General features: G+C 44.3%; 1 protein-coding gene across 2 annotated transcripts in view; it reads right to left on the reverse strand.

Moving 5' to 3' along the window:
• Positions 1-18,735, reverse strand: part of cd276 (CD276 molecule) — a 73,851-nt gene that overhangs the window by 35,376 nt on the left and 19,740 nt on the right. For both annotated transcript variants that reach the window (XM_030415083.1, XM_030415082.1), the window contains exons 3-4: positions 16,882-17,232; positions 13,957-14,253 (exon numbers count right to left, since the gene is read on the reverse strand). In XM_030415083.1, the coding sequence (XP_030270943.1) occupies positions 13,957-14,253; positions 16,882-17,232 (648 nt within the window). The remainder of the gene's footprint in view (positions 1-13,956; positions 14,254-16,881; positions 17,233-18,735) is intronic.

Genomic DNA, 18,735 nt, shown 5'->3' on the forward strand with positions numbered 1-18,735 from the left:
CGGCCGTTGCTTTCAGGGAGGACGCGGGTCAAGTTTCACCATTGAATAACACCCAGAACAACGTTTGGTCACTTGTTAATGTTTAACAGGGGGATGAGCCCACCGACACACACACAACTTTCCAACTCAGGAGGTCGGTGTGGAGCGCCACTTCCAGTAGCACGGAAAGTTCTGAATCATAGTGATATTGTTGGAATACCACGGGCTGCAGCGTGTATCTGTGATCCTCTCACTCTGAGCGACTACACGTTGCTACTTGTTGCTGTGATTGGCTTTCTCTGCACCTGCACACTCTGAGCTACTAAGGAATGAAGAGGGGGTACTGCAGGTTAACGAGAGGGGTTCATTTTGGTCATTTTGCCAACAGGGGTTGCGGCACGCGTCCTCAGTGCCTCTCAAATTGCCTAGTGGATACCACTGATTAAATGGAAACACTGGGAAACACAGAGCCTGCCTTTACTCTCGCTCTTTTGTGACTATAAGTTGATCAAAAGGCTCACTATTTAACAGTATTTAGGCTACGATATAGTATAGAACTGATTATTTATAATTTACAGTAGTTGAGGGGATATTATAGATGCAAGATGATAATGACAGAGGGACATTGATACTTCAGCACGATGGACAGCGCCATTGCCATCGCCATCGCCATCACCATCACCCAATATACAACAGTGGCCTAACTGTGCTGTGTATTGGGTGATGGTGATGGCAATGGACAGCGCCATTGCCATCGCCATCGCCATCACCCAATACACAGCACAGTTAGGCCACTGTTGTTTCAGAGCCATGGATGGACGATAACTTCTAATTTGCACAAACCTTAGTGAGATTACAATGAAGGAGTCAGGCAAACTAGATTGTAGTCTGCACTCTGCTACAACGAGATGGAGAGAGGGGATTGCCAATAAACAAAGGGGATGCATTTTGGTCATTTTGCTAACAATGCAGATGGCAACATCCATGGTGCAAGCAGGGATACGGTTTCTTATTTGAGGTAATTACTCCGGGAAGATTCTCACCAACAAGCTTCAGACCCTTTCCATATCTTCACTCCTCTGCTCAAAGAAACAGAGCCGCATCTATGAGGAGCATTTCTGAGAAAGTGACGGGAGAATGCCTAGTTTAAACAAAGCAAAGTCCGAAACCACAAATAAGACCGAAAGGACTTAACATAGCTTTGATACACACTGTTGCATTACCGTTCCTCATCTGTAGCTTAAATGGCTGCAGTCCAGATGCTCGCACTGAGATCCATTGTGACATTTCGAAGATTTTGAACTTTTTAACACGGAAACATCTTTGTGTTTGTCCATTAATGGCTCAGCTGGATCAATAAATATAGCTCCTCTTAGAAAATCTAGTCATTTGTTGAGTTTAAATCAAAACAGTTTCCTCTCTCACTAATGACTGTGTCTGAAGATCTTGTAAAAAAATACCTTGGAACTGCTCGACGTGGCAAAAGTCTTGTTATTTATAACATAAATTACATGAAAATGCAACATTTATGGCACATTCACTTTCTCTTTTTTTATTGCAGTCATTTTACAAAAGCACAAGGCTTCTCTGGGCTGTGCCCTGACAGTTCTTTTAGAAGAGTCCCTAACAATGCCTCTAAGCTGTTCCAAAATCACTGTCAAGTACAGCTTCTCTTGGCTTATTGCTTAAATATACTTTGTATCCTTCCAGCACTTTTAAAATATGATATCTTGGACAGACTGAAAAAAATGACTCCGTAAATCTCTCTCTCTGTGGAATATAGCTAATCACAGTCTCACAACTTGTGTGTAGCTAAGTTATTTAGCCTGAGAAAATGCTCAGCCGCTGGCTCAGAAAAGGAGTCAGGGACAATATGTTCATACCAATGTCCCACAAGGGTAGCACTCTCAACAAAACTAATAAATTATGACTAAAACAAGGCCGGCTAATGCACAAATAAGGACATCCATTCTCTCACTTACAACGAGATAGCTACACTGAGGGCTTAGAGCAATGGGAGGAAAGTTCTGAAAAAGTCTGCGTGCGAGAATCAAAACGGATTAAACCTGACATTGATCAACCTTCAAGCATCTTATGATAACCAGAATATCAACAAGTTAGTAAAAGTTACGAACACCGATCACATACAACAAACAAATCACATCTTTTTTTTGCCTCTTAAACACAGAGAAAAGAGGGCAAAGCATTAGAAAAAAATACGAACATTTTCAGAAAACAGGAAGCAAGCCCACATGGGCTGCAGGATACTGTCCAGCTGTCCTTGAAGAGGAGGTTAACCCCTAAAAACTCTCCTGTGGAGCTGCTGAGTAAGTGGCAGAACGAGTGTGTGCTCGTTCCCAGGTGTGAGCGTGTGATCCAGGCCACTGCTATAAACAGCATGCACGCTAAGCAAGCGATTTTAAAGTAAATAAAGACAAAACTGACTCGTCCACTTGGGCCGTGACTTTGAGACAACAGGAGCTCACAGATGTAGCCTACCAGTACACTAGTTAATTCTTTGCGACGCAGCAGAAACGCTTAAGTAAGTCACACGTCCTATACGTGATGGCCGATGTCCAAACATGTGCAATGCATACTATACGCTCTGAACTGAATAGCAGCAATAGAAGAGGTGATCATTACTTCTCCCAGCAATTAGTTCCTGACACTCTGCATTGTTCTTTTTTTAGTTACACAATAGACCTCTACAGCCTCCACTGTACCAATGACTTGGAGACCTTGAAGCAAATGTAAAGACGCATTTGCCCTCTTTTCCTCCCTTTTCATCATATTTTGACACCATTGTTATGCACACTAGCGCTGTCTTTGAGCTGCCTGCCCCTGCGCGTTACAATGTATGATAAATAACAAGAAAATACTGGAGGAAACATTATTTAAGACATTCTTGTAAATCAATGGCAGATTTACAATGTGCAGGATTACAACTTGAATCCTATTTTACTCTGTAACCTTGACAGCTTCTTTCCCTGCTTTTGGAGTACCGGCACTAATTCTTCTTTGGTGGTACACAATACAAAACAGGACACACTTACTTTCATCTCTGGATGGAAGTCATCACTCTGCTGAAGCAGCACATATTTCAAACCTATAACCAGTTACATCATCGCGCCCACAATGTCATCACAGTATGTCACGTGGCTTTATTGAATGAAATATGGAGATCGAAGGACATCAGTCGTCTGCCTGCCTGGTGTGTCATTGAACAGGTTTACACGGGGCACAGCCTGCGGCAACATATTCAATATGTGGGATGCCAAACAAGATATATCATTGGAAATGGGAAATCCCTTTTAAGAGCATACAGGGCATCGAAGAATGTGTTTTACATGTACACGCCTCATTTATCAGGTCAGACAGTTTTCTCCATCTCCATTTTTCACAAAAAAACATATAATTTAATATGGATGTCAAATGTGATTGATGGATCGATTATCGGCCTGGTCAGATTATCGGCATCTTTTTCTTTGTGTCCTGTAGACGATGAAATAGATTAAACCAAAAATGCAATACTTTGGCTCTGGTGCAGCATCCTCTCTCCGTCTCTAAGTAAGAAATTAATAGCTAATCAACACAGAGTTATCTGAATCTGCAAAGTAACTAGTAACTGAAGTCATCAAATAAATGAAGTGGAGTGGAAGTATAAAGTGGCAGTAAATGGAAATACTAAAGTATTTCAAAATTGTAAAAGTACAGCATTCAAGTTGTAGCTTCTTATATAAAAATCTTTTTTTTTTATCAAAATTTAGAATAACGAAATGTATACATTCCACCACTTGTTATTCAAAATGTTGATAAAAAGATTTTTACTTTTACCGCAAGTACACTTTTTTCGGTCCCCCTGATTTTTCATAATCAGTATTGGTCCTGAAAGAAACATATCGGTTGATCTCTATCATTGTGTATCAAAGAAATAATTGAATACTTTGAGGCTTCTCTTTTTTTTTGCTAAGAGTTTTGAAGTCAGAGAAATTCTGTGCATCTCTGGTTAAAAGAAAGAACCAACCAGTTAGCTTAGCTTAGCTTAGCACAAAGAATCGTAACGGGGAAACAGCTAGCCTGGCTCTGCCCAAAGGTACGAGTAATTACCAAGATATTTCATGCCGAGCAAGTTGTTTCCCAACGTTTCCCATCTTTTCGCAAAACTAAGCTAACTGGCTGTACATTTATCAAATGGTCATATTTGAGGGCAGGCATAGAGTGAGCAGATCAGAGTTAAAGATAACGACAGTTAGCGAAAGGGTGAGAGGATCATAGAAGCAAACTGCTGCCTGTACCATTCTTATAATATTCCTATTATATATCTATGATCATTAAGTTGCATCTGTGCTGCTGGAAAATACCCCCCGAGACCGAGCTTCAGAGATGTGCATGGGTCTCTTTCTCTGTTGTGCCCTCCCCACTGTTAATATATCGCCAAATGGTCGTATCAAAGGTCGATCGAAAGAGCACATTTCCCAAAATATCAAACAGTTCCTTTAAGTCATATAAAGTGTGTCAGCAAACCTGTTAAATTCATTTCCACCTTTCCAAACATCAGTCTTGAGTTTCTTGGTACCACAACAAAGACGTAGTATTTGTGAACCACTCCTGGCAGTTTAACCCTGTTTGGATTGCTTAACCCCTCTAACAACCGCATCAGGGAAAACGACCCTGACATTACAAACGGCATCACTCTTCATCTGGCGCAGTAAGTGGCTGAAAGCATCGAGACAGATACATTACAGTCGATATGACAGACTCTTGCGGTGTGGGTGACCGGGCTGTCTCCGCCGCTGACAGAGACTCGCACTCACTGTGGCAACACGCGAGAGGAGGGCAAGCGATGAAATTAAACGCAGTTGACAATATTAATAAGGTAAGAGGAGCGAGTTTGTTTCCTCGTGGACAGTTTGTCTGTAATGAGCTGCAAGTTGTCATGCTCCGGGGAGACAGGCGTGGCCACAGAGTCTGAGCCAGTGGGAAGATATTAATGCAACCTGAAGGGGGACGTGAGTCATCGCGAGCCGCTGTCCATTCAAACCGGTATCATAGGGAGCACGACCACAGCATGGCTTAATCACAGTCATTACTGTGATATTTGACACCGGGGTTGAAATAAAGGGCTCTGTAATAGGTGCGTTTCTTATCGCACAATGAGTCAGTGGGTGCTCACGTGGTTTCAAGGCGAGCTGTCAGCGGCGGTGGGGAGGTGAGCGTGTCGAGCGCTACGCCCGCTCCAAACTGCTCTCCTCCGGGACGCAGCCACACTCGGCCCCGTTCTTAACTTCCATTTCACACCCGGTAATCAATTACTGGTCTCTGGAGGTATCGAAAAGAAAAAGAGCCACCTATCCCGAGAACAAGCTAAATCTCTCAACGCCTCCTAATTGAAAACACATTATATCGCCAGACAATGCTCTTTGTGTGTAGCCAGCCACTAATTTGGACTGTTTGCATGCACCGAACAAAGCAATTTACTGAGGTTGCAAACACCCTTTGCAGGACAATAATTCACTGCGTTATCAGGCGCAGAGTTTAAACATCAAATAAACGGGCTGAATAACTAAATCAGCAAACTTTTTGAAGGTGTGCCCAGCCGTTTGTTGGTGGCTATTCTCCCAGTGAGTCTGAAAAAGCTGAAACTAATATGATTTTATATCGTGAAGCCAAGACTGATGCCAGACCTCCCGAAACCAATCCCTCTTACAGGATTTAGCGAGAGCTGTGTGAAATGTACACTGCAGGGCCCCACCGGTCCCGATGATAGTCCTTGCTGTGAGTCCAAATCAAAATGAACCCGATCGATAACAAAAGAGGGCTTTTGTACGTTTACTGCCGCCATAAATACAGTGTCCCGAAAAGGGAAAGCGAGGGAGGACAGAGAGAGGCAGGTTTCCATCGGGCCGGGGACGGGCATAAAGATGTCAGACTGCTGTTTGTGAAAGGGTGGCAGCGGGTATCATGGTTTTGGAGCAAATATGACTCCTGTGTTTGATCATGTTGACCTAGCGAAGACAGGAGCAAGCTGAAAGTGTGTTGCATTTGCACGCAAAACAAACAACAACCGTCTGTTCGCATGCACATGCACGTATCAACGCATGAATGTCAAACAAAAAGTCAACAGCTCATCATTCAGGAAGAAATAGTGCAGCAGAGTGTCTTTTAATTGCGGCAAAGAAAAAGCATTTGCACTCCAAACCCATGAAAAAAAACAAAAAACTTTAAATGCTAAGAAGTCACGATGGCAGAGAGGGGGGACCAGAATAAAGGGAAAATAAATCCATGCACAAAAGATGAGGAGCTCATTTTATCTATATGATCGTACCGTTCTTAAAGAGCAGCGCACAGAGCAGAAACTGGCCACCGCTGACTCCGACTCAACAATCCCTCAGAGTCGCTAACAGTAAGACTGGGAGCATGACAAATAACATCGCCCGGGCCATAATACAGGGATAAAACTTCCTGCACTGAAGGCCCACAAGAGGACATTCAAACGTCTTAGAGCGCTGACAGCGGCGAGTGGTCCAGCCGAGTTAATAATCCTGGTAGGAATTAATGTGCTTACAATGGTGCCACTGCTGCCTACCTGAATTCATTTTACATTGTCTACATTGCTTCATCCGTCCATTCAGTTGTTTTCCCTGGCCGGCTTCCTGATAACACAGAGCACGCATTCAGCAAGAGAAAGAAGGCCTATTTGTGCACTGGACACTAATTAATACAGTGCTCCGTCGGGAAAGTTGCCTGCTTGCTGCTCTACTGACAACAGATTCATTTATACTGCTGTTTTCTGCTTCTCTGAAGGCTCTGTTAATTGCATTTAGATTAGCCCCTTATTCAGTAAAGAACAAGGACCGGCACAGGGGTTTGTTATGGAAGCTGGGAGCAAAAACAAGATTTTATTTATTTTTTTTGCTATTGCATACGACACATACTTCTCCAAAGTTGACAGACAGAGCTTTTGATGAGAGATCCTATCAGAGCGAGGCGCAAAACATGCTTGTAAAATACTTCATGAATAACCGCAATTACTGCGTTTTCACCACGACTGTAACTCTAACGAGAGAACCTTTGAACCAGTGAGATCACTGCATCTTTTCTGTTTGGCCCTTTGGCAAAGCTTTCGCTCCAATTTAAGACACAGAAATGTTTCAAAACCGCTACACGAGATTTTCAAAGATTCTGCAGCAAAGAATAATATTTATGACGCTACTCAGAGAAAACACTCATTGACCAACTTCTTAGAAAACGGTAGAAGAACGAGCGCGGAAAGTGTAAGTAAGCCGTGGCAGGTAGCTATTTAGATAGCAACATGATGTCAGGATCAGGCTCTGAAGACATAATAACAGAGTCGGGGGGGGGAAAAAGAAAAAGGGCAAGAAGCAAGCTGGCACACATCTAATGAAGAATAGAACCTGCTTAGTGTAATGAATAGCTGACTGCTCTCACGTAGACCGTTTACCATTAGCACCTGCATTAGATTCCATCTCCACAGTAAAGGTCAATGTTTATATAGCAATTAAAGTTGTTTTTTAACCTTGATTTACCCCGGGAAGGTTGGTTTAGCGTGCGTGTGCATCACAATCATACAGTAACAAAACTCCTCCTCTGGGAAATGTGTCCCACAAAAACAGTGTTGTACTTGGAGGAGAGAAAGTTGGATTAGAAAAGACTCTGGAAACTGGAAGGATGTGGCATGAAACAGAGGTAGTGTTAGAATGTGGTCCAAGGATGAGAAGTAAAGTGTCAGCGATAACGTGCATTCAATGTTAATTCCTGCACAAGGGAATAAACATGGAATAAGTGGCCATGTTAAGTCATGCAAAAGGGCCTTTCAAGAAGTTGATTATGTTGCAATCCTTTTAGAAAGTGTAGACTTCAGTAGATTTGGGGAGGATTTATACAGGCAACAAAGCTGGGCTGGTAGAGGAAGATAGCCCAAAGTCCTATTAGATGTTATGTTTCATTAAAGAGGTCATATTATGGTAACTTTGAGGTTCGTACTTTTATTAAAGGGTCCTAGTAGAATAGGTTTACATCAAAACACACATTATTTTCCTCATATGGTGCATTGCTGCAGCACCCCTTTTCACAATGTGTCTTGAACACTGTTTTAGCTACAGAGTGAGACATCGTGTCTCTGTGCAATCATTGGTGAGAGTTGCACATGTGCATTACTTAACAGGCAGGATGTAGCCAATCAGAGACAGAGTAGGGCTGGTCATGCCGAACAAGGTAGTGTGATCCAAAATAACGCTGCTACAGCTGGTAACCACAGCCATACATGTTCTAAAACTGAAACACAGGCAGAACAAACCAAACCACCTTGGCAACCAAGACTGGAGCTGGACGTTTCAGAGTGGTAGGTTATTATTTTGTTACTAAGTTTTATTTTAAATATGTTTTAACTTTGCAATTTCTCTACATCACAGTAGCAACTGTATGTCTGCTGACTGACAGAGTTCAGAGTTTATATATTATATAATGTGTGTGTATATATATATGTATATATATATATACACACATAAATTATGAAAGTAAAGGTTCGACCCAAAACCAGGTGTTTCAGGCAGTGCGGGAGCAGTGTTTCCTGTGGGAGAGTGTCAAGTTTACATTTCATTAACATTTCGTTAACATTCTTTAGTTTTACCTGATGGTCAAGTGCAATCAGGTAAGACAGGATTAAGTTAGTATTTAGAAAACAAAATAAGCCAGAAATTCACTGAAATATTAAAATGCTAAAAATGTTGTGCCCTGGGCAACAAAAATAAAAACACTATCAGAAATTTGAGATTTCTACTATGTCCATAAACTTGGACGTCCTTGCCAAGGGATGGAAGGAAGCCCACGCTAACATGGGGGAAAGCGAGCCAACACCACACAGACAGGGAACTGAGACTGGGAAGGAAATCTGGGATCCTCTCTGTGAAGAAACAGCGCTAACCACTGAGCCAGCGTGTTGCCCAGTGAAAAATACCAGCTAGATAGTAAAATTCAGCAGAAAAGTCTCCGCCACCACGTGGGGTGATCTCCCTCCTCGTCAGCGAGTCCATCTCCCGCCTGTCAGGCCGTAGTGCCACAACTCTGAGCTCAGCAAACGTTTGCGTCTCCATCTTGCTTTCTGTCATCCACTTCTCACCCCTCCTAACCCTGTCTCCCTGGCTCCCCCTCTCTATCTCCCTGCCTCATCTCTCTGTCTCCTTCCTTTCCCAGCTCTATATATCTCCATCCGCACACTGTTCACTGTAAACGCTGTGCCAGCAGAGCGATGCCGGGGAAATGGCGCCATCCTCATTGAGAGAGCAAGCAGACGGAGTGGGGGTGGTGCTGGAGGGGGGTGTTCAGCGACAGGCCCTGAAACCCAGCCATCAGACAACACACTGCAGCAATCACACGGCTCCAGTAGATGGGCTACATAGCTAAAGCTCCGCATTCAGAAAAGGATCAGTAAAAAATGATAGGATGTAGACTCTTGATCCCACAAAACTCCAGAAACATTATCCTTTTTTTTTTTTTCAGGAGAACAAAGAGGTCAGGATGGGCTGGGAGTGTGAGACAGTGCAGGCCATTAAAGACAGGTGGGGGAGGAGGGGAGCGGTACACAAGCTCGCTGGCCGGGCAAGCAGACAGGCCACGGTTCATTTGAGGACTGAAGCTGCTCCCTTCCATCATTCGACTGTTCATTAATACCAGCTGCTCCTATGGGTCTCCCCGCAACTAAGCCTTGCTGCACTCTGCAAAATCTATCAATATCCCAGCAACACAAAAACACTGCCTGCTCCACAGCTCGGCTTAAAAGCTGACCAGAGCTCCGCGGGGCGTGCACGCCAAACTAAAACTGAAAAGATAAATAAGCGTCTCTGAGACGCCTGGTAATAGTGTGCATTTGCCGTGTGCATATATTACCGGCAGTCTGGTGCTGTGGTTAAATAGTTGGCGACTATAAAAGAGGTAAGATTAACATGGATGACTTAACACAGACTCTCAAAAGTGGAGCTCGCCAGCCCAGATAGTGTTCCGCTCAGTGTGGGTAAAGGGTTCATTTTCTCAAAATTAACCTTGTCAAACTCCTGTTCTGCCTGGGGGAGATTTGTATTACTATTGCAAATTTTCAATCAGAGATTGAGAGGAGTGTGAAATTTTAACATGCTTGTTCACTCTCTACCCCCCACCCCCTCCTTTTTAGTCTGTTTTTTTTTTTTTTTTTTCTCCAAACCTCGCATCGTCCATTTAGAATTTTAAGCAGATTTCACCCGTTCTTATAATAGGATTCTCCACTTCCTCGGTGTGCTGTGCAGTAAGTGTATACAGCGAGCGAGCGTGTTTGCTGTATCAACTCAAGCTCGGCAACGCTCGGCACTCAGCTACTCCAGCAGAAGAGTTCTGCTGGGTCAAAATTAATTACAGAAGCTGTTAAGCACACACCAGCTGTTGTAAACAAATGCAAATACATTTTAATTTCAAACAAGCCCCCTTGTATCGCCGCGCACAAAATACTGTAAATCTTCTGTGTGTTTACTAACAACTTGGGCCATCGTCAAGCTGTGCTGGCGTGCCTACAGAGAATTTACTCTTCTTCATGTACGCCCAATCGCTGGGAAATCGTGATCACCACTGTTTTAATTGAGGGTTCCTCCCCCCCCCCCCCCCCCCCCCCGGTTTATTTGCGGTCGCTCCTCTTGCCATCGCTCTTTTAATCTTCTCTTCCTCTCACTTCAATAACTCCATTGCTCCTTGGCCAGACCTCTTTGTTGTCAGTCTGTTTTGCTCTTGGGCACTTTCTTTGACTGGGTCCGTTCAGACTGTTTCCTTTTTATTGTTTTTAGTTTGGGGAGCTACAGGACCATGACACTTCGACTAAAGGAAATGGCGATCAAAGTTTATAAAAAAAACTGCTCTAATATTGGATTTGATCCTGCCAGTATAAAGGCTGAAGCTGACTTAGTTACTGTATATATATGAGTGTCAAAACATAGTAAAAAAAATGCACAAATCCACAATTTCCCACGGACAGAGGTGACAACTTCAATTGTCTTGTTTTATCTAAACTCCGATCATATTCAAATAACTGTCATGTGTGACAAAAAAATAGCATCAAATTATCTCAACTCGAATGGCAGCAGCAGAAGGCAAACTGTCAAAAAGACCAAAACAATAACAGTAAGAGGAAACAACAATTTGAAATCACACAGTATCAATTAAACAAGAAAAGGCAAAACAAGTCAAGTATATAGATCAGAAGCTTGCAGTGAAAACGGTTCCGAAACAGCTTTATACGATTCGTCAAATCCGTTCGCTACCATTGCCAATAGATTTAGTTTTGCCAATATTCAATACTAACTTGTTCCTTCTCACCCATTTGGTATACAACTCAACATTTACATCTTCTTAGTCCCACCAAAGTCGGTTAAGCACGGAACATAGTTCACGTACATCACTACATCAGCATTCTGAACAACATGTTTTTAAGAAAATAAATAACCTTGTTGAACAACACAAGACACTTTTGTGGGGTCAGAGAAACTGCCACTGCCAAAAATACTGTCTGTGTGCTTCAGTCATCTCCTACAACTGGAGGCAGTAAAACACAATTTTCCTTCTTTGGGTGAACGTATTTAACAAGACTCTCTAGAGAGAGACAGCGAGAGCAGCATGTCCTCAGCTGTGTTCTTTTTAACCAGAGCAAATGCAAAACAAAATTAAATTGAACTTGGTAAGTTTATTTATCAACCTATAATAAAGGCCTCTATCTAAAAAGTGCCTGATTTATGAGCAGCCGGTTGGCTTCGTCCCTCTGAAGCATTAAAGATTTCAACCGACCATCAAGCCAAAGTGCACGACTGCAATTCACTGACCCCTTTTTTTCGAAATGGCTCATCCACTAACTTCACTGAGAATTTATCCACGAACGACCAATTTAAAGCTTTGACATCAACCACAAATGAGTCCGTTATGTGACCCGCATTCAACTCCAAACTCTGGCATTTAAGTCTCTCTTGTTAAAGCCATCAAAATGTGGTCACTGCGTCCAAGGCCACTGTTACTGCCTTTGAACACAGCAAAGGTACTTTAGTAAAAAATATGATCAATAAATGTTGAAATATTAACACCATTCACGGTTGTATAAATTCTAGTAGGCTGAGTCACAGACTAAAGATAAAGATCTGCCATAGAACTCAACTTCTTACGTAATGGACAATTTTAAACTGGTCAATATTCCGGTCACCAAGGAGGAAGGTATCCTTACTTTCATCCGTCCGTGTGTCTGATGTTTCATATTCTATCTACATGCATTAGAGCTGTGCTGCCTGTAACGACAACCAACTACAACAATCTCTCAGTAGGGACGGTGAATCGGCTGCTGTAAGTTCAATATCAGCATCGATATCTTTCCATAGTTCAACTTAAATGTCTTCCTGAATATTAAAATGCTACTCTGCCATCGTAGCAGTCCCGATATTTTTCTATATAACCTAAATCTTTTTCCGACAGGCATCTCTGAATCACCAACAGTATTGTGCCAGTGTGTTTCTCTCGGTGCAAACACCGCCTGGGAATCTGATTCTGGTGATCTCATGAACCTTGTTTCTGAGGCTGCATACATTAATGTGAGCTAACACCAAAAACTTGATACCAAAGATGGAGTTTTGTTTTTGTCTTTTTTGGGTCACTGTTAAATAATGACTCGTCTGAGTCATCTCGCCCTGAAGAAAGACAAAAAAATCCATGACCATCTAAAATTACCAATCCAGATGACTCAATCAACATTCCTCCAAAATGAGAAAGTGTCTCGTTTGTCGAGGGGAAATAGAGGAGACGAAAAAAAACGGACATCAAAGGTAATAAAACTACGATATCTATTTCCTGAAATGGTCCGACAATCCAGCAAAGGTCGAAGGGTAATAGCAGCCACAGACTATTTTACCACTGCTACCTTGCAGTTATATTTCATTCTCGCCATGTGTTTAATACCTTTCCACTCCCCCAATGGTCCCTCTGACTGGTTATCTGCGCTGTTTTGAAAGAGGCCAACCAAACTGTTAAAAGGCCACCCTCCCTCAGACGTCCAGCAAGCCTGCCCTGCCAATCGGCCATCCTGTTTCCAGACAGCACAGTCATTTCCCAGCCCAGTGGAGCAGCACTCCCTGACCTCTGCCTCGACCTCCGCCTCAACAGCCCGAGCTCCAGCACCAGCTCCAGCCTGGAGAGCAGACTTGGGCCACCTCTACTTATTTATGAGCCATTTCACACAGTGCTGCTCCCATTAGAGACCCAGCCTTGGCCCACCTTTACACGGCACTCTCCTTGCACTTAACACATAGAGTACACCGGCGGTGCCCAGGGGGCATGGGCGACGGGTGGTGGTGGGCGGGTTGAGCAGGCCATTAGACCCATCACACAGGTACTGTCACACTCCCGGCACAAAAATTATATGAAACTGTCAGAGAACAGGCAAACATATCAATCTAATTCCTGGTTATCAAACATCTCCTGCAAGGAGACCAATCACTCCATCTAACACAATCTTTTACGGCCGCATTGCCGTTTGAAATATGTGATGAATAGCTATTAGACTTTCCGCAGGGAAATAATCACCCACTGATTTAATCTCACGATGCACAGGAACTGATGGGTTGTGCATGTTGAACCATAATTGGACATTTCATTGTTTCCTATTCGTTTTGTCGGAGCTGAACTGTGGGGGAAACGAGAGAGATTTCAAGAGACAGAGCGAAATAAAGTTCGGCCTCCGCAGCATAAAAATGTGACTGATGGATTGATTCTCAAAAAGCATACAAGACTTTAATAAGAAACTACGCATGCATGACTGAAAACAAGATTAGTCTTGGCTGGTAACATTCAGACACTGCAGGAAGCCGGCGAATATTAGCTTGTTTATGTTGCACCAGGATGGAGGTGACAGAGTTGACTGAAAGACGCAGAGCTGCTGATAGAGAAAGAGACACGAAGACCCACCTGTGATGGTGACAGAGGCGTAGCCCTCCTCGCCCAGCAGTGGGTTGATCAGCCGGCAGCTGTAGGTGCTATTGGGCTCCAGCACCACTGTCAGCACGCTGGTCATGCTGAACAAGCCTTTCTCATTGGCCACCAGTGAGGTGGTGATATTGTCCGTCAGGTTGCGCCCGCCGCCATCCTGCCATATCACGTCAGCTTGAGGATAACCACCGTAGGCCACGCAAGTCAGGGCCACCGCGTCACCCGGCCGCAGATTGGATTCAGGCTCCAAAGTCACCACAGGCTTGGAGTAGGAGGCTGGAAACAGGCACAGGAAGAGGAGAAAGGGGGGGAGGTGGGGATGAGGATTCAGGGAGGGAGGGAGGAGAAAGAGGAGGTATGGGGGTGGGTGAGGGCGGGTGAGGATAGGGAGAGGATAAGGGAGCCGCAGACACATACCGACTTCAGTTAGATGCTCTGCAGTGAGAGTCACCCTGGGAACTGTTTGACATGATTCCCATTAAATTCTTAATTATATTTAGGGAGCTTAGCATAACACAGTGCTTAAGATCCCACAGACACAGACAGCATCTGTGGCACATCCTGATGTTGCATCCCTACACTCTAACGCTGCTTCCTCTGGAGAGCCAAAAGCACCGAGCCACTCCCAGAAAGGAAATACGGTGCAGGGCGGGGGTGGCGGAGGTGGGTAAGGCCTGGGAGAGAACTGGCAGGCTCAGAGATTCGGGACGACTCAGCCTATGGCATGGAAAAGAGCCCGCGAGGGGCGGAGGTGAGGGGTGAATCGTCACCCTCGGATGAAATCACGTTTCCCCAATCCCCCGAGCTCGCACAGGAGTACAGAGGTGGCGGAGAGAGACGCCGCTGTATTCCCAGAGCCAATCATCGCACAGCAAACAACGGGGTGGAGCTGAGAGCGAGATAAAATAAGTTTGTCTGGGCTGCCTCTTTTTTTTTTTGAAAAGTGGACTGAACGCTAAGGCGGACTGAGCGCGGTACACACTAACTTCCCCAGCTGTCCACTTGACTGACAGGGAGAATTCCATCGAGGGCTCCTTTCATTCTCTTCCAGCACAGCATGAAGGAAGTCCACAATGTTAACTGCAAACGCCGGCTAAAAATAGAACATCTATAAATCTAATGCATAAAACGGAACCAATTTGTCACTGTTGGAGACACTGATTTTTTTTTTCCCCCTCTCCCCCAACCAGGAGAATAAAGAATGTTGTTCATTAACACCGCCTAGTGCACATCCATCCTTTTGAGAATACAGGAACAATCTCACAGCAAATATAGAAATGGGAGAAGGGGGTTGGGGGGGGGGGGGGTGGCACACAGTATCATTGTAAATAAATAAAAGGCTCTCAGCTGTGAAGGTGGGCGATGTAGTCGCACCGCAGAGAAGATGTTAGCGCTGGGCTGATTGACCGTAACGACGGCTGATAATCAAAGTCAGCAGATATTGACCATGACAGAGACCACAATCAGCGCTTATTGACCAAAACCAGCTCAGCAGCCCCGAGGAAACAGTTTATAACCTGTTTACGTCTGGTGACAAGGAAATTATCATGAATCACCATCTCCATAGGTACTGTTACTGTAGAATACATTTTACTGCATACCATTAGCGTTTAGGCGTTGAGGTAAAAATCCTTTTCGATACAATCAATAAAAAGTGCAAACTGAAAAGTGCAATCAGGGGCTAATTTCAGACCCCTCAATCCATCCTCCACACTCTAACATATGAAACGCTTTTCTGCCGTTTTCTTTTTTTCATTGTCACATACATTTGAGCCGGTTTGTGACAAAATGGGGTCAACCCTCAGGCCGCCTCATCTGAAGCAGGGACTTGAACTCAGTTTCGCTCTACAACCCTGCAGATTGTAAATGACTAATAAATAAACCTTTAACCTTTGAACATTAGCTAATGAAACAGCGTTTATCCATTAGTATCTCGTCGATGTATTGAACATGCTGTGCAGAATGAATCCTTAAAAGGACATTTCATTTTCATTGTTCAGTTCATGAGACCCTTCTAATTGCCTTACCCTCGAATAAGATAAACCATGTAAAACTAACCCTTATGATGTCGGGTCAGGAGCTATCAGAGCTTTGAGAACAACTGTGAGCAAACTAGAGGTGTGGTGTTTAAAAAATAAAGATATGGGCATTTGCCCAGCAGATAAAGCTGAACTAAAGATGCTATCAAGCTGCATCATGGGAAATGTAGGATCCCTGGTTGTTGTTTTTCTTTCAGGTTTTACCCATACTAAAAGCCTTGACTAAAAGACGAGCTATGCTGGTCGACACAGCTTAAATCTGTCTCTTTTGAATCTCCCAACTTTACAGAAGTGCTATCCCATCTGGTGAACCAAGTACCAAGCACATCTCAAAATCCCTGAGACGCCAAATTGTTTTGAAAAGGTGTTATTTCATGTAATCGAGCTTGTGCACCCATTTCAGATGAGGTGCACGCTGACAGTTTTAGCTTCGCAACTACAGTGAAGACTTAAAAAAGGGTGCAAATAATGTCTTTTCCAATCAATTTGGAATCTCAGGGCTTCTGGAGAAGCTGTATGAAGGATTTTCTGTTGTTTTTTTAAAGTCCCCAGCTTCTTCAGTTGTTTGGGAGAAATATTTTGTGGACTTCAAAACTTTACCCAACTTTCCATCGGCATGGGGGTGAGTAGATAATGACTGGATTTTTCATTCTTGATTGAGCTCGTCCTTTAAGGTTTTTAATGGCTTCTCAGGAAAAGGAAAATGGAAAAGCACTGCAACCTTATGTACTACACTGCAGATATAGGGTGTCTCAGTTAATCTGCAGCCCACTCCCTGGTTTGGTCAGTGTGTTTTTTGTTTTTTTTTGTTGTGCATATTCATCTGTTTGTCTGCACGTGTCGTGGACATCACAGCGTGACTCACCGGCCACCTGCAGCAGCAGAGCGGCACTGCCGTAGTCCTGCACCCTGACGAAGCAGGTATAGCTGCCTTCGTCAGCCACCACCACCCTGCTCAACAGGAGCGAAGTGTTGCCCAGGCCCAGCTGGGCGGGGAACAGGCTGGTACGGTTGGCGAAGCTCTCGGCCTGGTCCACCAGCTGGTCGTGTCCCTCCCTGTACCCGTGCACACTGCGTTTGGTGTCTGTCAGCTGCCAGAAGACGGTCAGATCAGACAGGTTGAAGGGGGTGGCGACGCTGAAGGAGCAGTTGAGTGTGACGTCCCCGCCGTGTAGCGCCACCACTGGCATCTCTGGGACGTACACTTCCATCAGAGCTAAAAAAAAAAAAAGGAAAAAAGAGGAGTTGGGACACATGAGTGATGACAACGACAAAAATATACCTAAATTGAAACAGAAAAACAATATTGTGTGTGTGTCATCTCAACTCTGCAGCCTTGACTGAGTCAATCCGATATGCCAAACATCACCCATTTGTCACCTGGGTAGTCAAAAATAGACAATAAACAGTATGAATAAATACTATTCGGGCCAGGTCTAGTACAAACATACAGTATTCAGTGAATCACAGCATTAATTCAGTGCGCTGCGTTCAAACGGGACAGACTGACACCTACTCGAATTTGAATGTCTTTGAAAGAAAAAAAAGGAAAAAAAAATCAATGCAGCATTTGAAAATATGTGCCGCGGCTGCTTTCCGAAACATCCACTCTGTGTGTGCAGCATCATGGTAGCACGGAGCGGGTGAGGCTGGGGATGAAGGGCGAGCGGGAAGAAGAGGAGGAGGAGGAGGAGGAGGAGGAGGAGGAGGAGGAGGGATCTGGAGGTAAGCGTTAGGACTTTGTTTGTGTTCCTATAGGCTTTGCCTCCTGGCGATGGCTCAGCGCGATGGGAGCAACAACATCTGTATAGCTTTGGTTAAATCGTTAGTTAAATCGGTTGGAGGAAGTGGAGGGGGAAGCGGGAGGGGAGGTGTAACTGCAGCAAAACTCTTGAGTGTGTGTGCGTGTGTGTGTTGTCTGTGTGTGTGGGAATGAAAAAGTAAGTCTCACCAAAGGCATTAGAGCGTGTGCGTGTGTGTGTGTGTGTGTGCACGCCTGTGTTGCATTGTTTGTCTAGACTAGTCCAGGACAAAGGAGCACACCGCATAATCATTCTGGATTAGTAGCCATCTCAGGCGGTCCAGAGTACATCCATAGTCGTCAGCATTCTCCATTGATCCCTGTCTGCTCTTATACAACTCTGAGGCACTCATCAGCATCACAGGGGGTGGGGGAAAAAAAAAAAAAGAGCCAATCGGCCCCTGGAGCAATACGCTCTACTTTATGCTCATCCTCTCTAATTGTTATAATCACAGTGGCATTTTAGCCTCCTCACCCCTTTTGAGCTGTGTCTATCACACGGCCGACGTCGATGCGGAATCACTTTGCTATGGAGGCGATTTGGCTGCTGCAGAGGTGCAATAATTACTTCCCCTATTAACAACAAACAAGTCTTTCATCTGAGCGGGGTTCAAATATGGATGGCTGTTTGCTAAGTCAAGGCAGACCTATTTTCAATCACATTCAGCCGCTCCCCCAGCAAGGTAGCACTCCCCCAGCGGACCCGCTCGTCTGCAGGAACACTGCAACCTACTGCTTCAGCTGACAAGTGCAGGGGCATTTGGGAGAGGAACCTGCACAGACTGCTGTCCAAATTCCCCCATGTGCCATCTATACCTGTGTGTCTGGGCCTTTAAATTTAAATCAAATAATTACGGTACAAAGACATTTTCTCGTGGCATTCTCCAATTATGCATCAAACAAGAAACAAAAATGCTA

The sequence above is a fragment of the Sparus aurata genome, chromosome 4 (genome assembly GCF_900880675.1).
Source record: "Sparus aurata chromosome 4, fSpaAur1.1, whole genome shotgun sequence".
NCBI classification, from domain to species: domain Eukaryota; kingdom Metazoa; phylum Chordata; class Actinopteri; order Spariformes; family Sparidae; genus Sparus; species Sparus aurata.